Source organism: Chelonoidis abingdonii, chromosome 17, assembly GCF_003597395.2.
Source record: "Chelonoidis abingdonii isolate Lonesome George chromosome 17, CheloAbing_2.0, whole genome shotgun sequence".
In the NCBI taxonomy this organism is placed as follows: Eukaryota; Metazoa; Chordata; order Testudines; family Testudinidae; genus Chelonoidis; species Chelonoidis abingdonii.
Genome location: NC_133785.1, coordinates 22,656,817 through 22,680,200, shown reverse-complemented (window position 1 = coordinate 22,680,200; position 23,384 = coordinate 22,656,817). Strand labels below are relative to the sequence as shown.

The 23,384-nt window shown below is 40.9% G+C and overlaps 2 protein-coding genes across 3 annotated transcripts; one reads left to right on the top strand and one right to left on the bottom strand.

The window, feature by feature from the left end:
* Positions 1 to 37: 37 nt before the first annotated feature.
* Positions 38 to 14,820, top strand: TATDN2 (TatD DNase domain containing 2). Of its 2 annotated transcripts, none has more exons than XM_032784238.2 (6): positions 38 to 796; positions 3,250 to 3,741; positions 7,529 to 8,440; positions 9,315 to 9,442; positions 10,674 to 10,857; positions 11,847 to 14,820. In XM_032784238.2, exons 1-6 carry the CDS (start codon positions 368 to 370, stop codon positions 11,985 to 11,987), a joined length of 2,286 nt encoding a protein of 761 aa, XP_032640129.1. In that variant the 5' UTR covers positions 38 to 367; the 3' UTR covers positions 11,988 to 14,820. The 2 variants fall into 2 exon arrangements, with proteins under 2 accessions (XP_032640129.1, XP_032640130.1); XM_032784239.2 differs by lacking the exon at positions 38 to 796 and adding an exon at positions 807 to 897.
* A 1,794-nt stretch (positions 14,821 to 16,614) lies between these two features.
* On the bottom strand, positions 16,615 to 18,689 carry GHRL (ghrelin and obestatin prepropeptide). Its single transcript, XM_032784240.2, has 3 exons — positions 18,012 to 18,689; positions 17,454 to 17,564; positions 16,615 to 16,908 (listed from the first exon to the last, which is right to left on the bottom strand). Exons 1-3 carry the CDS (start codon positions 18,132 to 18,134, stop codon positions 16,720 to 16,722), a joined length of 423 nt encoding a protein of 140 aa, XP_032640131.1. The 5' UTR covers positions 18,135 to 18,689; the 3' UTR covers positions 16,615 to 16,719.
* Between the last annotated feature and the right edge of the window lie 4,695 nt (positions 18,690 to 23,384).

Here is a 23,384-nt window from a genome sequence, read left to right as displayed (position 1 = left end):
TGGTGATAACGTCAGGGCGGGCGCGCGCCGGGGCTCCAGCGGGGCGGGGCTTGCGGAGATGGCGGGTGGAAAGGAGGGGGGCGCCCCTGCTGCCCCCTTCGCTGGCTCCCTTCATGCACTGCCCGCAGCCTGGCGCCTCGCCGGGCGCACATCCCGAGCCGCCTTTCCCCGGCCCGTCTAGCGTGGCTCGCTCAGGCGCTGTGGCCTCTGCAGCGGGCTGCCAGGGGAGCGCTGCGGTGCTTTTGGGGGCGGTCGCCCGGGCTGTGTTACCCGTGCTGCGGGCTGAGCCCCGCCCCCCCTTCGCTCGGCTGCCCTCGCAGAGCCGGGCTAACGGCTGCTCTCTCTGCCGTCCAGGTGCCGAGTCCCGATGGAGCCCGCCAGGCGCCGCCGGGCCAAGAGCGCATGGGACAGCTGGGCAGGCGGCTCCCCAGCCAAGTACCGCAAATGCTCCAAGGAAGGGCCGCCATGTCCGTCCTCCCGCCCCGGCTCCGCCACCGCCTGCCTCGCGCACTCGGGAGAGGCCGGGAGCGCTGGGGAGCCCGCGCCGAGCGGGGGGGCGCAGACCTGGCTTTCCCCACAGCCCGTTTGCCAAGGGCTTTCTGCCGGCGAGACATCCGCGGCCGCGCTCTCGGCACGAGGCTCCTCCCCAGATGCAGCAGACGGGAGCAGCAGCAGCGTGGAAGAGAGGGGTAGGGGCTGTTCCCTTCCCAGGAGAACCCTGCTCAGGAAACAGCCTGGCTGGGACATTTCCAAGGCAGACATGGTCTCCATGCCCCGGAAATCCTTGAACCGGGAGGTATGTGATAAACAGAAAAGGCTGCAAACTAGAGGCAAAAGTTGACCGAAAACAGGAGGAGCTTGACAAAGCCTTGAATGTTTTGGTGCTCTATGAAGGAAGTATGTGTTTGCCTCGTTCGTGCAGCTAATTACCCGAGGGGGCCTTTTTCTATTGCAAACTTTTTTAAAAATGTACACGTACAGATTCCACATTGAGAGGAAGATGAGTGTTTTGGGCTACGTTTTAAAAGGAGTTGAAGAAAGTAACAGTGCAGTGGCAGTGTTTTAACTTGGCCTGCCAGGCACTTTTTAAAAACACCACTCCTGTTTTGCTGGGGGCTGACATCACACCCCAAGAGTCTTCACTTGTCCTATAATAGTGCTTACTATCCTTGCAAAGGTGTGTGTCATTTTAATGTAGTGCTGGGAAGCAGGTTTCAGAGTGGTAGCCGTGTTAGTCTGTATCAGCAAAAACAACTGAAGCTTATGCCCAAATAAATTTTGTTAGTCTCTAAGGTGCAAGAAGTAAGTACTCCTCCTTGTTTTTGCTCTGAAGCAAAGGTCAGTGAAGAGTGAAAATTAACGGTTCATCCTGTTGCACAGGCAAGTTTTAGACAACTGGCTTAATTTTTCTGGCCTCTTGTACAAAACTCTAGTTAAAGTGTTTGTGTGTTTATTTTTTAAGGTAACCTGCAAAGGGAGAAATAGGTTTGTGCTATCTTTGTTTCTTCTTGATGTGTAAAAAAGGTCTGAAAAGTTGGTTTGTTTTGGCAGGATGGGGTGAGGGAGAAAGCTTTTTAGCCCGTTTTACCTTGGAAATATCAGGAGCATAGTAATTGCCATACAAAATCAGACAAGTGGCTAATTTTATTTGGTAGCCTGTCTCCAACTGTGGCCACTACTAGATGCACAAAGAAAGGTGCAAAAAATCCTTAATACTGTAGTAATTTGTCTGTCAATGAAGTTTCTAGTTTAACCCTAGTTAGTGGTTATTTATGCTTTGAAGCATGAAGATTTTCTATCCATATGTTTTTTTTCTTTAATGTAGCTACATGTTTTGATTGCCCATACTGATGTCTAATCCTTGATCCTACTAAATTTTTGGCCTCAGTGATATCTTGAGGCAGTGAGTTACATTGTTTAAAAGCGCATGTACACAGGACATAGTTTTATTTTTAAGGTAAACTCACTTCCACTATCCTTGTTCCCTTGTATTGTAAAATGGATTAATCCGAGTGCCAGATTTATTTTCTCTTTGCCTTTCATTATTAATTTATTTTGTACAACTGTCACATGTTTCCTGTTAGTTTAATTTAGAACTGCGTAAACTTTTCAATGTCTCCCCTGGAAGTTCTTTCAGATCTTGTCTTCCTGTCTCTTACAGCGAAGGTGAATGCTTTAGAAAAGCACGTTAGGAGCTTTCTTGACCTTAAGCCAAAGGGTTAGAATGTCAAATCTTTAACAGCTCTCTTTTGCAGCTGTTTCTTAAGTCTTTGTATTCAATGTAGGAGTTAACAAAGCCAAACAAAACCCTATAGTTTTAAATGGCCTGAATAAAAATCATTTTGGTTCTCTGTCAGGTTTCACTTACTTTATATTTTTAATATTATAACTCAATTAATTATTTAGTTCTCTGTAGAGAATTTCAGGAAAAATGAGAGATGCACAATCTGAATTTCTAAAGCAATAAAACTCCTTTGGTGAAAAATCCTTTAGACCTTCATTTGACCTCAAGAAGCAAAATCCTATCATTTATTTTCATGAATATGCTTTGATCCATGTTTACAGAGACTGGCTTTCGAAGCTTAACATACTGGGTTTGTTTTTATATTAGCAAAGTCTAGGCCAAAGAGAGTTGGTCTAGCCGTGCAAATCACAATATAATTTAGGTTGCAGCATGCCTGCTTCTCTTAATATTATTTGAAAAGTTTATTCTTTTAATAGGCAAAAACTCCTGTGGCTTGTTTTGAGGGGGGAGAGCATAGCTCCTGCTTGGAATGGGACCAAGCTGTTCCAAACAATATCCTAATATGGCCTCTCTTGTGCTGACTAGTCTAAAGACACCTCCTTGGCACTACTGTAAGGCACTGGAGACAGTTATTTCACTACAGGGGATAAGAGTGTAGTCCTCTGGAACAATGCAGACAATATAGCAGCCCCCAGTGGTGAGAAATGATCCCCCACTACAGGGTTTCCACATTTTCTCGAATTGTAGCTGGATTGGCAGCTTGCCAGAAGCCCAAGGGTGGCATTTACCTTGCAGAAAATGAAGCAGATTCTGGCCACTCTTTTCATAAGAGGTGTGACCATGCTCCAGCACATGCTGAGACTGTACATCTCTGTCCTCTCTGCTTGAGAGGGATTCTTACCCTTCTATTCTCCCCACCCCCAACAAAGCTTACATGCTTTCTGATTAGTAAAATGTTTAGTACTTATGAGCACCTACATAATGCTGTTTCCTTTTTTATATAGCTTTATAAATCCAAGGGTGGTGCAAGCTGTAACCTCACACCAAGGACTGAAGGTAAAGGTGTCTCAGAAGAACAGACTGGGGATCATAGGAAGAAGAGAATGAAGGATCAGGGATCCACAGTAATATACCTTAAAGCTCTCCAGGATGCATTTGGGAAATCATTAGGGAGAAAGGTCAGAAAGGAGGCATCTACATCAAATGGAGATCAAGATCAAAGCCCTTGTCATAGTAAAGAGCCTTGCAAATCAGATGGCAACTCAAGAAGTATCTGTGCAGTTTCAGGGCGTGAAGAAGATCAGCGACCTCAGCTAGATTCAGACCGAAAGAAAACTTCAGTAGATGAAAACAATGCTTGTGCTAGTTCAGTTAGCACTGGACAGAGTAATCCCAAAGAACAGAATGTGGATTACCAAAGGCCAGATATTGCAGGACCCTCGCCAAAGCTTGTATTTGTGGATGAACACAATTCAAGTTCAGAAGAAGATTTTGAGGTAAGTCTATGTGAGGCCATGAAGTAGTGTTCCTTGAATAGGACATAGCAAAACATACCATATATACTCGATCATAAGCCGGTTCGTTTATAAGCCAGTCCTCACCCCCCGCACCCCAGATAAGTAAAAATGGAAAATGTTTATGATCTGTTCATAAGCCAATCCTGTAATTCAGGGATCAGCAGACTTTGGCTCCCGGGCCATCAGGATAAGTCGCTGGCAGTCCGAGATGGTTTGTTTACCTCACATCTGCAGGCACCGAGGTAAACCTAAGTAAACAAAGTGTCCTGGCATGCCAGCTGCTTACCCTGACAGGCCGGGACAGCAACTGGTGGAGAAATTTTGGCGGGGGGGGGGGAGGGGAGAGGAGAAGCTGGGGGCCAGGGGAGTAACCCCTGTGACCAGCCCCCACATTACCCCACACTCTCCCCATCCCATCCCTTCCCACCTTATCTGGGGAGGGCCAGGGGAGGATGTCTTTGGCCTGGCTGGAGATGCTCTGGCAGGCTGGGCAGTGCGGCCGCAGCCTGCTCTGGTGGGACAGACCAGGCTGCGCAGCCACAGCATGTTCCAGCGGGCTGGACCGGGCGACACGGCCGCAGCCTGCTCTGGGGGGCTGCAGCTTGCCAGCCCCGGAGCTGCAACTGCTTCGGAGGCTGGAGGAAGAGCACCTTGGCCAGAAGCAGACACACCTTTCTGGCTGTGCTGCCTCTTTTGTGGGGAGGGGCTGTGTCCCATCTCTCCCTCTCTATACCTGTTCATAAGCCAACCCCCTTCTCTTGAGCTTTCCTTTTTTACTAAAAAAAATTCGGCTTATGAATGAGTATATACGGTATTTGGAATTTTACTAGTTAAAACTTTAAATGAACAAACCAAAGTTCTTTGTATTTCTGACCAAATTTGAAACACTCACAATACAAAGCAAGGGCCCAATACTGGGAAAAAATCTCATAGATTTCTCTACTAGATCTTGATGTCATTTGAGTAAAATTCAGTGACAGCCCTCTATTTTCCCCTCCATATAAAGAATATGTTTTTAGGAACACTAAATACTAGCTGCTAATTTTGAGGGATCTATTTTTTTTAATGTGTAGAATATATCACTTTCAATTGTACAAACAAAGTCTCCGTGTGAAGCACTTTAGTATCACTGTTTTTTTAAGGAAAATGGGATTCAGTATAGCTGAAGACTGAAATATAGTACCTCTGAACATAGAGTGGTGGTAGCAATGAGTCTCTTGTTTCACACTTGGATAATAATCCCAAAATGACTATAGAAAGCAACACATCCCTGTCTATGCAGTGTTAGTTTTACAGCATTATGTTTTACGTAACTTATGATATTACCTCTGAAGATGCAAGTCCTATTGTAGCTGCAGATGAATATTGTTGTCCTTTATATTTGTGTTCAGTCCGTTAGAATAAGGAGAGCTAATAGAGAAGTAATATATTAGCTGCAATATTCTTAATAATCATAACTTATTAACTTAATTTGTGGATTCTTCAGAGGCTATGGTTGAAAATCTTCCCTACATTATTTAGGCACTGCTGTACCCCTTCCCTTCAAAAAATATTTAAGGATACAATCAAAATGTGTTCTTTTGCATGATTAATATAAATCAGATTTAGCATCCTTTTTGTTCTGTAGGGTGCATAAGGGATACTACTACTTATATGTGCCAATTGGATGGGATCTCTGTAGAAAGCAGAGAAGAATGGGATTTGTTAAATTCTTTTTCTAGCTGGGAATCAGTGTTGCCTAGTGGATGGAACACTGGGCTGGTATTCAAAAGACTTGATTTCTATTCCCAGCTGGCTAGTACCAGATTTGGGTGATTTCCAGCAAATTGCTTTACCTCTCTGAGCCTCCATTTCCTCATCTATAAAACTGGGATAATGATACTTGTCTCCTTTTGTAAAACATTTTGAGATCTACGGATGAAAAGCTCTATAGAAGAGCTAACTATTGTTATCTGTGTATATTTTGACTATAGTAAATGAGAATGAAATATTGTTTCTTGTAGTCACTTCTGAAATCTTAACATACAGCTTTCTGTGATGGGGAGAGACTTTGGGAATCCACTTTTCTGCTAGAACCTGGGTTATTAACCTTTTAAGGAACTTTGAGGCTCACTTTCTGTCCCAGGCATTTGAAGGGGTAGTAGGCTGAGGGTCCAAGGGTTTTTATTAGTGAGATTTCTGTGGAGGTGGGTTAGGTTTATATGTGCTAGTGACAATCTATACATTCATTATTGGAGTGGGATGAGAAATCTGCTGCTCAATTTTACATTGAAAAGTTAAATTTGTGTGTCTAGAGACCACAAGGTAGTCAATAGGCAGACTGTGGGCCAAATCCAGACCACCAGAGGCTTTTGACCAGACCACAAAACTCTGAGGGTTAGTGCAAGGGGGCGTCTATGGACTGGCTGCATGCTGGCAGGCTTGGGGGAGCTGTTGTGTGGGGCTGACTCATAACTGGGGGGGGACCCCTCCCTAAATGGAGCCCTACCGAGTGCACTGGGACTCAGGGCTCCCACTACCAGCCCCAGGCACCTGCCAGGGCTCTATTTAGAGAGGGCAGGGGAACACCTGCAAACCTGAGTTACCTGTCAGCACAGGGCGCCAGCTCCCCCAAGCTTCCCAGCACATGACCAGTCACTCTACCTGTGCTAGGCCTCCTCTCCCCCACACTAACTGCCCATGGTTCCAACAGAATTTCATGATCTGGTCAAAAACCTCTAGTGGTCTGTATATGGCATCTGGTCTGCCTATTGACTGCCCCTGCAATAAGCCCTGTGTATATTACACAGCACTGTTTGTGTTCTTTGAACAGGGGCACTTGCCGTGTGAAAAATGTTTCTCTGGAATCCAGACCTTCAGTATACCTTGACCAGGAAATTTGGACCTTGACAAAAAATATTTGACTACCCCGATCTAGAGAATAAGATAGGCACTTGTTGTATACATCTAAATAAATACATTTTTCTTTGTGATTACCATACAATTCTGTAGTCTTTCCTTCTTTATAAAAGAAACCAAATCGTAGATGTTAGAGATGGAGGTGATCTGTTAGGTCATCCTGGATTGCCTGAGAAAAGAATGACAATTTCATGTAGGTCAAATTTCAGGTATAAATTTCTGTAGGGAAAAATCCTACAATAGCCTTTTCATCCTGTCCAGATGACCTAATCTTTTACAGCTCTGATATCTGTGAGCTACAGTTAGTACAGATCTCTGCCCTTATATGGTACTTACCTAGCCCCTCTCTTAGCAGTTTTCCTTGCCTTACCACACATTCTGAGCTTGACATTTGAAGGATTCCTTTTATGCCTACTCTATAGTTTGTTTTACCAAGATAACTGTCAGTAGGGGGTGTGACTGCTATTTTTTTTTTTATATACTTGACATTATGCTGGTAAAACTTTCAGTGTAGACAAAGTTATATTAGTAAAGTTTATTTCATTTTGCCAAACAAAAATAAGCGTTACCAGTATAATTGGATCCACGCTAAGGGGGTTTTGCCACTTAACTATATGAGCGTAGTTAAAGCAGCAAAGCTTTTAAGTGTAGACAAGGCCTTAGTCTCATGTCAGTAATTCATTTGTTCAGACAGCAACCCTGTATATTAGTTCAGTCTGAGGTTTTCATGTGCTTACTGGAACAGCTGTGGTTTTGGTAAATAATAAACAGGATACATAGTGGAACATCTTACTCTGACATACCTACAGTTTACTGTTCACAAAGTTAAGATTGTTTAGGTTGTATATGTTTTCCATTTGACTTGCAGTTCCAAGAGCGAGATATGTTGGAAAAGGATCCCTTCGTGGGAAGTGATTGGTCTGATGTGGATGATGTAGAATCTCTAGCTAGGTTCTCCCAGGAGGATTCAGTTCCACATCACAATAGGTCAGTTATTTTGGAGACTTCACCAGTTACAACTGATTACGTAATGTACCCTGCTCATCTCTACAATCGCCCATGGGGTGACTTTGCAAAGTGCTGGACAAGTAGTCCAAAACCACCTAATCGTTCATTTTCAAACCCCAGTGAGGATACTACTTATTTAGGTGGCTCAAGTAGCAGTCATCTTTGTGATATTTCTATAGAATTTGCAGCATGCACTCCTTCCAATACATTGAAAGATCTAGAGTCTGGAATTGAAGTTGGACATTGGAGATCACGTTCCTTTGAGTCTTCCCTGGTCTCTGAGGAGAAAAGCAAAATGTCTAGCAAGGAAGCAGAATCATATGCTCCCATTATCTCTAGAGCACTGATGTCTGATTCTTTTACTTCTGAATATGTAAACCAGGAAGCAACTATTGAACTCCCTAAACATTTACAGGAAGGTTTCATTGATACCCATTGCCACCTGGACATGCTGTATTCCAAGATGTCTTTCAGGGGTACGTTTGCAAAGTTTAGAAAAGTTTACAATAGCTCCTTTCCGAAAGAATTTCAAGGCTGTATAGCTGACTTCTGTGATCCTCGGACCTTAAAGGACTTCTTGTGGGAGGATTTGTTAAAAGAAGAAATGGTTTGGGGAGCATTTGGCTGTCATCCACATTTTGCACGTTACTACACAGACCTCCATGAAAGAGATCTCTTACAGGCACTGAGGCACCCGAAAGCTATTGCATTTGGAGAGATGGGTCTAGATTACTCTTATAAATGCTCTACTGATGTCTCCAAGCAACATAAGGTAAGGAGCTGAGTGTCTACTTGTATGGTACTAATTGGAACTTTTCTTTCAGGTCTACCTATGGATTCTAAACTTTTCCTTTTTTCTGTATACAACATGCTTTAGCATTCTACAACCTTTATATTCGTTGTGGAATAGGAGAGAACCCTGAGGGTGATGTGTGAATTAGACCATTTCAGATGAAGACGTAAATCAGTCATCAAATACTTGTACTGTGTCTTCCCTCCTAACAGTTTTCCAAATTTGGATTGGAGACATTGGGTAAATAAATGAGATGTTGGCCAGTTATAGAGCATATTAAATGTGTATTCTAGTTTTTTTTTCTTGCAGCCTCTGAAGTGTATATTTAGAATGCAAGAGTTCTGATATGGCAGTGATGAGCATAATACAAATACCTGGATAGCTGGCCAAAAGCACTATACAGTATTGTAGGGAAGCATCATGGACAACACTGAAAGGAAGGAGAACTCGCTCTACTTCTGGCTTTGTCCCATACTTCCTTTTTAACTTAGGAAAAATCTGCACCCTCAGTTTTCCCATTTGTTAAATAAAAATATCTATTCACATTTTGGAAAGTGCGTCAAAATATGACTTTATAAACTTACGGGTGTGTGATAGTTTGATCCAAGTAACTAAAACTGAAATGAATACATTTATTAGTGTAGAAAGCTAATGCACCAATCACCATAGTGCCTGGGTGTCATCTGTAACAATTCATCTGAAAAAGTGAATGGATTTACAGGAAATTGGCATAAATTAGCAGATAGATTTTTCCACCCCCTACTCACTATCACCCCATTGTATTCCCTTTGTTTCTAGAACAATTCTGGTGGAAATTAAGGCAGTGCTCATTTCTTATTTTACTTTTATTCAGGTATTTGAAAAGCAACTGCAACTAGCTGTGTCCTTAAGGAAACCCTTGGTAATACACTGCAGAGAGGCTGATGATGATCTGCTAGGGATCATGAAAAAGTTTGTGCCTAAAGACTACAAGATACACAGGTAGCTGTATTTGCCAAATTAAATTCTATCATTCATTGCTGGAGATCGTATAATTAAATCAGAAATTATACCTATATTAGTAAAATAACAAACCAGGAAATATATGAAACTGTTTAGGCTAAGTGATGCTTTAATTGAAAAAGAAGTAGGGAGATAGCTGGATCATCAATGCATAAAATTATGGAAGCTTTATTGCAGAATTAATGTTTTGTGGCTTCTTAAAAGAATTCTTAGGATGCCTTAGGGATGGACAGGAAATGATACTGCAAAAGTTGTTCTGATATAACTGTGTCTTGTTCTGAAGCTGTGAATTTGACTTATTCGGAAAGGAACATTTAGTGCCTGGAATGGGCATTGTCAATCTGAAAATAGAGGTAAAAGTGCTGTTGGCTAGTGCACCTATCCCTGATTCTACCTACTAACTTGTGATTGTAAGAGTCACACTTTCTTATTCTTTTTTTTTAATTTTAATTTTAAAATCTGTTTCCTCTCCTTAATACTGTGTATGAGATCTAGCTGAAAACAGGAAACTGACTATAAAGGGGAAACCATTGAACTGGTTAAACATAGATAAATCTGGGGGGAAGGAAACTATTTTCTCTAATCTCTTTTGGTTCTAGTAATTTTAGGTGTTACTATTATTACAGTTAAATAAAAGGTCTTCAGAAACAAGTAATTTATTTAAATAGATGACATCCATTTGAAACAGATCAGACTTCTCTTCTGTTAAAACTTTTCTGGCTTTCTTGATAAGAGGTCAAACCTCTCAAAATCATGAATGAAACCAGAATTGTACTGCTGGGAATATCTAAATTGCGTTTTAATGTGATTCGAAGTCCCCAGATGATGCTTGATCTGTAGGCACGCATTGCACACTGTTCATTTAGTTCTGTGTAATCTAAACAGATGTTTTTATTCTAAATTGTTGGGAAGCATTCTACCTTGTGGCAGCAACCATGTTAAGGATCATCTAGCTCCTGTTTGTTGCTTTGACTGCTGTGCTGCCTGTCCCAATCCTTGCAGTCTTTCCTCTGTCTTTTTTACAATAATCCCACCCTTCCTGACCCCTTTGGTTTTGAGTCAGTCTCCATTAAATACTGAAACTTTAGACAGGATTGGGCTAATCCAAGAAAACTGGATTCCTTGAATTCTTATCCCTTTAGTCTGTCTCCTATTAAAAATCTGCAAAACTGTTACCTTGGAGAATGACCAGTTTTCTATTTACCTTTAGGCATTGCTTTACTGGTAGTTACGATGTCATAGAGCCATTGCTAGAGCATTTCCCAAACCTTTCTGTGGGATTCACTGCACTGCTGACTTACTCATCTGCCTTTGAAGCCAGAGAGACGATAAGAAAAATTCCTTTGAACAGAATAATTGTAGAAACAGATGCTCCCTATTTCCTCCCTAGGCAGGTAAGTATGTTTCTAAAAATGCTCAAAACGTTCTTTTCTGCCCATGCTGTTAATGTTGCTCTATCAGAAGTATGATAGGATATCTGCAAGAAGGAATGGATTAGAACACGGGTTAGTGACCTTCGGCATGTGGCCCATCAGGGTAATCCACTGGCAGGCCATGAGGCATTTTGTTTACATTGACCGTTCGCAAGCACGGCTCCCTGCAGCTCCAAGCGGCCGCGGTTTGTCATTCCCGGCCAATGGGATCTGCAGGAAATGGCGAGGGCTGCAGGGACATGCTGGCCGCTGCTTCCTGAAGCTCCCGTTGGCTGGGAATGGCAAACTGCGGCCACTGGGAGTGCAGGGGCCAGTGCCTGCAGACGGTCAACGTAAACAAAAAGTCTTGCGGTCTGGCAGTGGATTACCCTGATGGGCCACATGCCGAAGATTGCTGACTCCTGGATTAGAATATTGCATTCATAGGCCTGTGTTTTGCTTCAAATATTCAGAAAGCACATGGCTATGGAAGCAAGTTCTAATATGGTATGTCTGGTAAGGTGTTCCCTTTATAAAGCAGCAGTGATCTAAGCCTCAGATTTGAAATTATAAATTGTTTAGAACCACAAGTTCAGATCTTAGTATGGCCAACTCATCCCTTTGTTCATCTGTGGTCAGCATACTTAATTCTCTACATACAAGACTTTAAAAACTGAGGATCTTTCTGCTTTGTGTGAATGGAGAGATGTTTACTCCAGTGTCTCTGGCTAATAGTTTCCCTCCTCCGTTGTGTAGTTTGTTTGCTGGCTGCTGCCCTTAAAAAGAGCTCTGGGATGGAGGAAACACTGGGAACATCAAATAGTATTGTTGAAAGACACTTTCTGAAAAATATCAGTGACCAATAATTAGAGGCTTGAAATGATAACTTCTGACTAGTTCTGTACACTACAGAATAGGAGGAAATGACCTGCACCATTCTTAACTCTTCCCTTTCATTAATGTTTGTGCAGGTTCCCAAAAGCATATGCCAATTCTCTCACCCAGGATTAGCCCTGTACACAGTGAGAGAGATTGCCCGTCTGAAGGACCTGCCACTCTCCCATACCTTGGCTGTTCTAAGGCAGAACACCAATCATGTGTACAATCTATAGGATGGTGCTAGCAAATGTGGAGAAAAGCAAGGTCAGGAAAGCTACTGTGAAAAACCCTTCAAGTGACATCTGTATTATGTCTTCTGTGGCCCGAAAATGTTATGCTGCAATCCAACTTGGAGATGATGGTTAGTGTTAAGTACTCATGGCTTGCCATCCGCACTGCTCCCGAAAGAGTTACACATTCCCTTTTAATCGATATCCCTTGCATCTCCTTTTAATTCTCTACTGGCCCATTGTCTCCCTCTGGCGTGCCACAAGAAAGGGTATTGGTCTTTGCTGGGTAAATGTTTTTTCTTGTGGAGACGAAGATCTGCTGTGGGAAATATTATGGAATTTTATTCAGCTTTATTTGTTGTTAGCCTGTTCAGGAGTGAACAGCCTATAATTATTGAGGAGATATGGATTACTTGGTGTAGTTAGAGCTCAAAAGTTGGATAATGATCTTGGCTTCTTAAAGCACCTAATTGGTGAGGCTATACGGAAAAGAGTATATATCAAAGCAGAGAATTTGATGCATAACTATGCACAGAGTTCCTCATGCCACAGAATGAAAATATCCAAAATTGTTAAGTGGTATTTGTGTCCAAGTCCCTTTCTTTGGATAAAGTATACAGCATGTAGGTGCTACATAAGCCTTTAAATTTTTTCAGCAAAACGTTAAAATTACCAGTGTGTTGAATAGCCTCAAAAAGACATCAGGTTTTTTGGCTACAGTGAGGTTTTAAGAGAACTGAAATGGAGTATGAACATAGAAGCCCACTGATCCCACCTTTGATGGATCCTGTAGTATGCAATTGAATGTGGAAATCCATCCTGAATGTTCTTATATGGGGTTGTGGCCCAACTGTGTTATGAAGAAAAATGCCTGTGTAACAGAAACACAAAGTGCTTTGGTGAATATAGATCTCAAAATAAGAAAAAAGTAAAAGTAAGTCTAATTTTAAACTGCTTCTGGCCAGTTTTAACAGCTTTCAGAGGGCAATTTGACAAATGACAATGACTTAATTTTTCTGTTATGTAGGTTACTTTTAATGTACCTTGAAGCTACAGTTGAAACTTTTTTTAAAGCTTATTTGTAAATAAAGCTCTCTGAGAAAGAGATACTGTTCAATTCTTGTTTAATTTATACAGAACTGTGCTAATATTTTGTAGATTGATTTTAGTTATCTGTAAAACCTAGATTATTAGATTGGTAAATGGAAGAGTCCCAGTCGGGCAACCCCTCCAAACTAATAAATCACACTGTGAAAGTGTTCAGTTACACCTTTCCATTTTGTATGTTGTCCACATCTGTATGCTAGTATCAAGCAGGTGTGTGACTTCATGTTCTGCACAAAGGTTTTTAAATGCATAATTTTCTAAAAGTAAGTGCACATAGCCTGTCTTAGATCAGAGTGAAAGATTTGAATGTGAAGCTGTCCAGTATTTCCACCACATAAGTGTGTATCTCAGTAGATTTGGCTATACCACAGCCCCCCTTATGGATCACTGCCTCATGTGAATTTACTAATCTTTTTGACAAAGCAACAGTTTAAAAGCTTTCATGTTCTAAAGGGTATAATTTGCTGCTCCCCTTCCTCTTTAGGACTACTAAGGAGACAATATTGTGTTAAATGAGAGTTTTGCAGTTAATTTCAATAACTTCAGTGGGAGCTAGATGGGGCCCTTTGTAATTATGTCAACTTATGCCTTATGTCAGTGGTCCCCAACCTTTTTGGCTGGCAGGTGCCAGCCGAAGGACCACTGCAGCAGTGGAGCACCTGCCAAAATGCTGCCGAATTTCAGCGGCATTTCGGTGGCGACGGCAAGTGGTGTCATCGAAAGGCGTCCCTGCCGAAATTCGAGAGCGACACCTCTCGATGGTGTCACTTGTCAATGGCAAGCGTTGTCACCGAGAGGCGTCCCCGCCGAAATGCCGCCGTTGGGGACCCCTGCCTTATGTAATTAACTCAGCTATTAAAAGATGACTTCATATACATGGCCCTTTATCATATACATAGGTGTATAATGGAGACTGAAATTTGCATCTAGTGCCACGTGTATATAGAATCAGTTAACAAATGACTGCGGTTTCAACACTAGCTTTATTTTCTGCTTCAAGAAGCATGGGGTAAATTAACATAGTTTTTCCCTCACTTTTTTAGAACAGGTAGCTTCCGTCACATAGTTTCGAAAGGTAAGAAAACAATTTAGATTTCAGTGTGTTTGACCTTGCTTGCTGCTGTCTACCATACATATACTACTTGCAACTTCATCAAAAGACATTACACAACAAAATGTTACTTTTTTAAAACTGTGAACTGTTCAGCTTCATACATTTGTCTTTTTAACGCATGCTATTATCATCTGTTGCACAATGTAAAGCAAGATTTAAAGCAATCCAAGCCCATGAGTGGAACTTTGTTGTACTCTAATCAGTTTGTAACATCTTCATGTTTCAACTCATGCCAATTTTGGGTTTCTGAAAGGGAAGAGGGTAGAGATTTTAGTTTTTCCTTTGTTTTGTTTTACTTTTAATTTTTTAAGTATTATTAACAGGTTTAAAAATCCTTGCCATGTAAATTTCAGAAACAAAACATTTGATGTTATTGACAAATATACAAGAATACAGAGATCACATCTCTCTAACAGAATATTACCATATTAGAGTGAGATTCATAACATCTGTGTTGTAGTTTCTAGAGATTTTATTGGGTGAAATCTCTGATTACTCATTTAACAGACCAGATGTCTAAAAATGTTAATATTCCAAAAAAAAAAAATGAGGTGTGCTGGATTTTTGCAGGTGAATGCACTCTGAGTAGTGAATAAAAGGTCACCACAAATTTAAGTATCTATTTGTCCTAGGTCTGTTTTGCTGGGCATGTAATTCATGTGTAAAATGTAAATATTAAAAACTAATGGAAAAATTAAGTAGTTCCCGGAGGCCTAACCAAGATCAAGGTCCTGTTGATGTAGTCCCCGTCAAAAAAGTTTGTGTGTTACTAAGCAGCATGTGAAAAGTAGGGAAGAGGAAGATATACATACAGTTCTATGCATACTTGCTGCTATTAGATAATTAAAGTGTCTGACTTCTTTTAAGAGGCCTGGAAGAAGTGAGGCTTGAGAAGGGATTAGAAGGAGGACAGAATAAGTGGCCATGCAGATCCATCCGTTCAAGCTTAAGGAGCCAGGCAGAAAAAAGCACAAAGAAATTTGTAGAGGGAATGAACAATCAGACTATCAAAACTGGCATTGCTGAGAGAGGGCGAAGGGCCAACACAATAGAAGAGCAGAAGTACCAGGGCCTTAAAGGTGAGGATAAGAGACTTGGTCTTGATACAGTGGAATGGAGAGACAGCAAAATAGTATCTGTGGTATCTAAAATGAGTTTTCTTTGCTTTTCACTGCTAATGCATAGTTTTGGTCAGGATGGATTTGATTTAAATCACTAGTCAGGAAGACTAGATTTAATCATGGTTTACTACATTCTTGTGAATAATATGTGTTAAGGTTATAATGACCAACAACTCAGAGATAGATATAGGTTTCATTTTTAGAAGGTACACACTATACATTTTTAAACAATGATTTATTTTGAAAACTTTTCAGATTAGTTCTATAGCTATATCAGAAAATGAATGGTTGTCTGGTTTTTTCTTTTACCAAAGGTAATTGAAGCAGATATTTATGAATTCATTGGGAGGTGAACTATCTCCAGTTCAACAGGTAAATTATTAGTATTTGGAGGATTTCCTTACCATGCTGTATTGGGAGGAGAACATCACTAGACAGACATTTAAATTGTTTTATTTAACTAAAACAACAACATTAAATATCCTGGATTTTTTTCTTCAACAGCAAACATTGTATTTTAACAAATTATGCATATGTCCCTCGCTTCTCAGATTTATCTCCAAACTACTTCTTGTCCAGATCAATCCCACCCCCAACAATCTTCTATTTGTTGAACTTTTTGAAACTTCTCACTTAGAGGTAAGGGATTGACTCTGTGTACACAAATTTGCAGAGGGACAATAGAGTTGAGGTCTCTTGTTTCTCACCTCTATATATTATTTAAAAACATTTTTGCTGTTAACAAGCATGTTATCTCTGGCGACACAAATTCACAGTTTGAGAACTGCAAAACTAAGCATCTCTGATGGTATCTTCTAGACTGAGCACTGAGTCCCATTGGGTAGCTAGAAAGATTAATCTAAATAATCTATACAGAAGCCTGTGGAACCCCATCAGATTGGGTCCCTAATCCATGAACTATTGGAACTCATTTACAAAACTGTTCATAAACATTATATTAATATATTGCCTCATACTATAGAATTAGAATTTATAATCCCTATTCCATCATGAGATATCTTTGAGCTATAATGTATGTTAATTAAAACTATCTTTAGATAGGTGTTTCCTCAAAAAGCATTTTATAAAAATATGATTTAAATAAAATCTGATTTTTTTTTTTAATCATTGATTTTTATCCACCCTTGTTTTGGTCTTTCACTGCCAGAGAGATGAAGGTGTTGGCTTGTGGGAGGCAGAAAAAATGCTGAGATTTTCAAAAGTAATCCATGATGTTAGGTGCTTCTGTTTTTGGATTCTCAAATAGGATCCCTCAGTGTTTTATTTGCCTAACCTGAAAATCAGGTCCCTTTACAGAGTGTCATGTTGGACATCCAAAGTGGCTCTTGAAATCTTGGCCTAATGATTTGTATATTAAGTTAGATAATACCCTTTACTTCCAAGAACTTTTGCTGGAACACTCCACCCACCTGTCCTGCACAGAGGAGTTGGGATGTGGGAGGGAGACGTACCTTTTAGTGTCCTCTGCAAGAATGTCCTCTAGGATCTTCTCCAGAACTTGTCCATACTCCTGGTACTGCTCTTCTGTTATCTTGACACCAGTTTCAAAGGGAACATTAAGCTAATGAAAACAGCAAACCAGAAGAGCTCAGTGAACAGTTTCCTTAAAGAGAGTTTAGTTCTTTTCTGCTGTTGGGTGAACAGGCTTTGCAGACTGATAACATTGATGGGAACAGTGTTAGCTAAGCTTTCTTGAAAACGAGGAAAACTTGTTCCCGCTAAGCACTCGCTTGACTTATGATTGAAATAACTATATACAGGAGGAACAGCAATTACCCTGTGTATAGCTATTGTAAACAAAACAGTACAGCAAAGTCTGAGATTACTGAAGGAAATCTACAAAGTGAAATTTCATTGCACATGTATCTTGAAATGGAAGTAAATCTTCACTAGGAGGTTGCAGTTTGACCAGTTGCAATAAATTTTAAACTGCTTTAGAGTTTTTTTTAAAGATTAGCTATGGTTACCATTTTCAAGTGAATTTTATATCTGATTTGAGAAGCAGTTAGCAGTATAGTTTTGATTTGTACCACCTTTGAGTATCACAATCTATTACATTTTGTATTATATGGGCATATACAAAACAAACCCTCTTAAAATACAAACCTTAATCTCTATTTCATTGTTGTCTCCTTCTGCCTGCCTTGCATCTACATCCAAAAATCCTTCTGCAGCCCGGCGGTTTAACTTTGTATGCTTTTTTGGATCCTTTCGTTGCTGGAAAGTAACCAAAACAAAGTGCAAATACTCTATCCATAGATAAACAGTTAGGCCTTGTCTACAATAGGAAAATTAGAGCCCATAATTCACCATATGGGCAGCTTCATTAGGTGAAAGCTGTAGTGTAGACAGGGTTTTTTGTCTATGCTGTTTTCTTACCTTACTGTAAGCAGACAACAGTGGTAAAGTCATCAAAGTCTTGTTTACGTTACATCATCCCCCTTTGTTGCCACCACTACAGAATTGTGGATCCTAATTTTCCTACTGTGGATGCAGCCCTGTTGGTTTACATTATTCATCTAGGAATTGGGATAAACCTCTCCTCTGGCAGAACTTGTACCTTCTTAAGTTGAGGCAGTCTGTTAAGTTTTTCTGAATATTATAAAAAAATATTTTGTCTCAAGAAGTAGCTAGGGAAGAAGAGCAAAATATACCTAATTTTACCTGTGTGTTTTGATATTCAGGACTTAAAAAACTAGATCCAGCCATGATAGTCTCTGTCCAGAGAATGCAGATAAGGAGAATTCCCAGCATAGTGCTTCTGAGAAACATGAGTGTCGTGGGCATAGACTATATCAAACCTGAAAACTTAATAAAGATAGGAAAATGTAATATGCTTTTTAGTGACACTTCTTTTATTTCCTTGAGTCCAGATTCAACTCCCAATTTTTCATGAACTTTCAGATAAATTTGTAATGTTTACTAAAGGTAGATGTATATGAGGTAGTTGGTTGCCTTACAGAGATCCAGCTTTTATAGGTGAGTTTATTACTTTAATAAGAAATAAAATTGTATGAAACTTACCTTATTTCCCTCCACAAGTAAAAAATATAAAACTGAAGGAAAGGGGACAGGAGAGAGGACGTGTGTAGGAAAACAAAAAAGGCAGTCTCAAATGTTACCTACCTGAGATTTCTTGTTTATCATATGGCTGGTGTTAAGCATTTATATAGTGCCTGGAGTATTTGTTTTGTGCTAAAACACCTTTTCAAATGCAATCCAACAAGTATTTGGAATTCCTTGGAAACTTGCTCTGCTCATGTCATTGTGACAAAATCAACATCCAGTGAAAATAATGCATAGATCTGTTGCTGTGTTAGATTTTCTGCAGGGTATGGTAGTGACTCTAAAGAAGATAAGTGCCTAATTTTAGAGATTTTTCCATTTACTTAAAGATTAAATAGTTGTTTTTTATTCTCCTAAGAATACTTTTATGCATAGTTGGACTGATATAGTTCAGTGGAGTGTATCTAAGATATAGAGAAGCTATGTTTGTGACCTCTAATGGAAAATGAAATTGGGAGGTGTATGTTTTTTGTTTCCTTTTTTTAAATTTTCCCCTCGAGTTCTTTTTCCTATGTTTTACCTTATCAGATGTTGCCTTGCTTTGTTTTGTTGGAGGGCTCAAACTTGGGAGGGGCTTTCAGCCCTCAGTAGCTGGGGTGTGAGTGTTTCTCTTTCTAAATCCCCCTCCAGTTTTGCAAAAGTGAGAGGAGGAATAGTAATCCAAGGCTGGGGAAAAAACCTCTCACATAAAGAGAAATTGGAAAGAGTGGGATTGTTTCTCCTGGAGAAAGGAGATGAATGGGACATGATAAAAGCATATGGTTTAGAAACTACAGAGCTGGAGCTGTAGTTCATCTCCTCATGCTTCAGCCCTTAACAGGGGCGGCTCCAGGCCCCAGCGCGCCAAGAGCGTGCTTGGGGCGGCAAGCTGCGGGGGGCACTTTGTCAGCGCCGCGAGGGAGGCAGGCAGGCTGCCCTCGACGGCTTGCATGCGGAAGGTCCGCTGGTCCCACGGCTTCGGTAGACCTCCCCCAGGCTTGCCTGCAGAGGGTCTGCTGGTCCCGCGGCTTCGAAGCACTGTGGGAGATATGCCACAGCCGCGGGACTAGTGGACCCTCCGCAGGCAAGCCGCCGAGGGCAGCCGGCAAACTGCCCTCGCGGTGCCAACGGAGCGCCCACCGCAGCTTGCTGCCCTGTGCTTGGGGCGGCAAAATTCCTAGAGCCGGCCCTGGCCCTTAAGCCAATATCTAACCTCTAGCAATCAAGGTGACTCCTGTGTAGGGGGTAGATTTATTCCCTAGATGCCTTCTGGAGGGTTCTGGTGCCTGTCAGAGAGAGGATACTGGACTAGGTGAACTGCTATTCTGATTCATGATGAGTTTTCAGAAAGCCTTTGCCAAGGTCCCTTACCAAAGGCTCTTAAGGAAACCAAGTAGTCATGGGATAAGAGAGGAGGTCCTCTCACAGTTTGGTAACTGGTTAAAAACAGGAAATAAAGGGTAGGAATAAATAGTTTTCAGAATGGAAACAGCAAGGTCCCCTAAGCATCTTTGCTGGGACCAATGCAGTTCTACATATTCATTAATGAGCTCGAAAAGGGAATAAACAATGAAGTGACAAAATTGCAGATGATACAAAATTATTCAAGATAGTTAAGTCCAAAGCTGATGACAAAGAGTTACACAGCAATATCACAAAACTGGGTGACTGGGCAACTACATGAATTATTGGTTTCAGCGTAGCAGCCGTGTTAGTCTGTATCAGCAAAAAGTAGTAGTCCTGTTCTTTTTGCATGAATTATGAAATTCAACATTGATAAATGCAAAGTAATGCACATTGTATAAAGTAGGGATTATTTTTTCCCAATGACAGCTTCTAATTGGGCTGTTAGTACTCAAGAAGGAAATCTTGGAGTGTCAGCAGATCATTCTCTGAAAACTTGAACTAAAGGTACAGCCCTGGACAAAAACATTAACAGTGTTAATAACTATGAGGAAAGGGATAGAAAATAAGGCAGAAAATATCATCATGCCACTGAATAAACCCATGGTGTCCCCATACCTTCAATACTGTGTCCAGTTCTAGTCCCCCCTTTCACAAAAGATATGGTGGAACTGGAAAAGATTCAGAGAAAAGAACAAAGGTGATCAGGGGTATGGAATGGCTTCCGTAGGAAGAGAGAGTAAAAAGATTAGGGCTGCTCTGCTTAGAAAAGAGATGAGTAGGGGGGATATTGTAGAGGTAGGTAAAATCATGAATGGTGTGGAAAGAGAACTGTTTATCCTTCCCATAATACAATAACTAGGAGTCCATGATGAAATTAATAGGCAACAGGTTTAATACAAATGAGGAAATACGTTTTCACACAATCCTCCATCTGTGAAACGCATTGTCATGGGATGTTATGATGGCTAAAAGTATAACAGGGTTCCAAAAAGACCTAGAAAAGTCCATAGAGGATAGGTCCATCAGGGGCTATTATCCCAGATGGTCAGGGATGCAACCCCATGCTCAGGGTATCTCTAAACCTGTGACTTCCAGAAGCCAGGAGGGGAAGATGGGTAGATTGCTCCAGTTTCCCTGTTCTATACTCTCCCCCTGAAATTCTGGTATTAGCCACTGTCAGAAACATTACTGGGCTAGGTGGCCATTGGTCTGACCCGCTGTGGCAGTTTTAATGTTGTTAATTCCTATGTTCACAGAGAGACCTTTTCTCTCAAGTGTTTTGGCAGTAGCTGGAGTTAAATAGGGTGCTAAAACTTAAAAAGTTTAAACAGACTGATTAAAAATCTGTCTCTCAGATGCTTAGGTTTTATTTGTAATAGTCACCCCTTTAATTCACCAGCAAATAACATGTAAAATGAGTAATGGTTTTAATATAAAACAAAAACAAACTTTCAGGCCATCACAAATAAAAGGGCACAAAACTCATTTGAATGTGTCCTTTTCACATTCTGCTGCAGGAGGGGGAAGGTGGGAGAGTGAGGGGTAAGGGTAAAAAATAAAGTAATTGAAGTTCTTAATTTCATTTGTTTTCAAATATTTTGATTTTCATATTTTGGATTTTTTTAATTTTGTTGTGAAGTCTTCCATAGATAAACTTTATCATGACATTTGTCTTAGGGAAAAAAAATTGCCACAACCTCTTTTTTTGATCACCTCTAACTGGAACCACCTCTACATAACTGTATTTTTAAAGATAATGTGATAAGCTGTAAGCATATAGCCGGTGTGGCCAAACTACAGCTTATGAGCCACAAGCTGCTCTTACAGTGAAAGTGTGGTTTGCTGAGCCCCCTTTCCCCCCCTTAATACTCTCAATTCTCCATCCAGCAGACTGACAGGGGAACTTGGGGCTTCTGCCTTGCAGAGAGGGGGGCTCTCACAGTTTTAGCCCCATGGGGGGGGGGGGGGTGTCAGAGTGAAGTCCTGTGCCCCAGTAGGCCCTGCCCTCCCGGGCAGGTTGTGCCTGTCTTGTGGCTTTTGAACATCTGAAGATTGATATGCAACTCAGATGGTCAGTAAGTTTGATCACCCTGGCATATAGTCACAGATCTTCAGATATTTAGAAGTTGGGTACCTAAATATCTTTGAAGTTCTGGTCCATAAATTCCAATTCAAGCAAAGTACTTAAACATGTGCTTAATTTTATCTACAATTCATAAGTTTAACCACAATCTTAAACACTTTGAGTTGGAGACATAATGCCTATGCTTGCAATTCAAAATCTAGTAACCTTTAAAACTATAAACAGTCTGGGCCCCAGCTCCCTCAGAAAGCACCTTGCCTGTTAGGTCCCATCATGGTAAGATTAACTAAAACAAACTTGTTTTCATTTCTAAACCTGGTGTTGGAAAATCAGAGGTGGCCTGGCATGGTCTTTCATTCTGTGCTTGTAGCTGTGAGCTCTTTGGCAGCAGAGGTTCCTAACTCTCTGCTTTGGATGATTCAAGACCATGAAGGTTTTGTGTGGCAGCCACAGCACAAATAATAGTGTGAGACTTTGCAAAAGTGGTATCTTTATAGTCCAGTACATTTTCACTTCTAATTGGGTAAGAAGCCAGCTTCCATGGCAAGGGCCCTGAATAACTTACTAATTAGTTAAGGGGCTTGGGTAGAAAGAGGTTAAAATGCTTTTGCAATAGGCAGGTGAGAATCCTGGTGGGGAAAGATTGATGGTAGAGGATTTAAAGTGATGGCTATGGGATGAAAAGGTTTGCTTTCTAAAAAACACAAATCCATTTGAACACCTGAGGAGTGAGGCACAGACACTGAGTGCTTGTGTTTTTGCTGAGAACCAGACAACATAAAAAGGAAGAAGGTATTTTAAAATCATGTACAGGAAAAATATCACTCCAATCAGCTTTAGATATAAGTCAGTGTTAGTTTAAAAATGAAAATATTCCCTTGCTATAGTGTTTCTAAAAAGTTTCTGTAATGTCCCGGCAAATATTGATCTTAGATAACTCAGTTTGTCCTCTTTGCATAAGCCAACAGTGCAGCTAAACATAAAAAGGAATGTTACACACCCCAGTGCAGCTATGTAAGTGTGCGAAGTCCCTCTCTGCCATGTCTTTTCAGTGTAATTGGGAAGGAGTAGCAAAGAAAGGAGGGCAATGGCTGCTGTAAGCAGAAATACAGCTCAAAGACCCAGTGCAGCACCTCTTGCTGAGGGAAAAAGGGTATGAAAACTGCTCTCAACTTTCATCTGAAAATATCCATAAATGAAACTTGTGTGGTGGTAAAATATTTCACTCCATGAAAGTCAGCTAGTGGTTAGGGCTTTAACCACAGCCAGGTGAGCAAGCTTTAGTTTTCTTCTTACTGCTTTCTCCCCTGAAAACCCACATTACATCAAGTGAAGACCAGAGAAGATAATACTAGCAGGGCGAGACACCCAGTGCTGATAGCTGAACTAGAGAGCGCCAGGAGAACAAGTTTTATTCTATTTCCTTGCTCAAGGTTTCATTAAAACTGCCTCAGTCCTCCAGTTATTAAGAACAGTACAGCATATGCCCTCGGGCAGGACCG

Coding starts and splice junctions, on each gene's coding strand:
- TATDN2 (XM_032784238.2), top strand. CDS start 368: ATGGAGCCCGCCAGGCGCCGCCGGGCCAAGAGCGCATGGGACAGCTGG. Junction 3,742..7,528: donor GTTCAGAAGAAGATTTTGAG/GTAAGTCTATGT, acceptor TTTGACTTGCAG/TTCCAAGAGCGAGATATGTT. Junction 9,443..10,673: donor AAAGACTACAAGATACACAG/GTAGCTGTATTT, acceptor ATTTACCTTTAG/GCATTGCTTTACTGGTAGTT.
- GHRL (XM_032784240.2), bottom strand. CDS start 18,134: ATGCCCACGACACTCATGTTTCTCAGAAGCACTATGCTGGGAATTCTC. Junction 17,565..18,011: donor CTGAATATCAAAACACACAG/GTAAAATTAGGT, acceptor GTTACTTTCCAG/CAACGAAAGGATCCAAAAAA. Junction 16,909..17,453: donor ACAATGAAATAGAGATTAAG/GTTTGTATTTTA, acceptor TGTTTTCATTAG/CTTAATGTTCCCTTTGAAAC.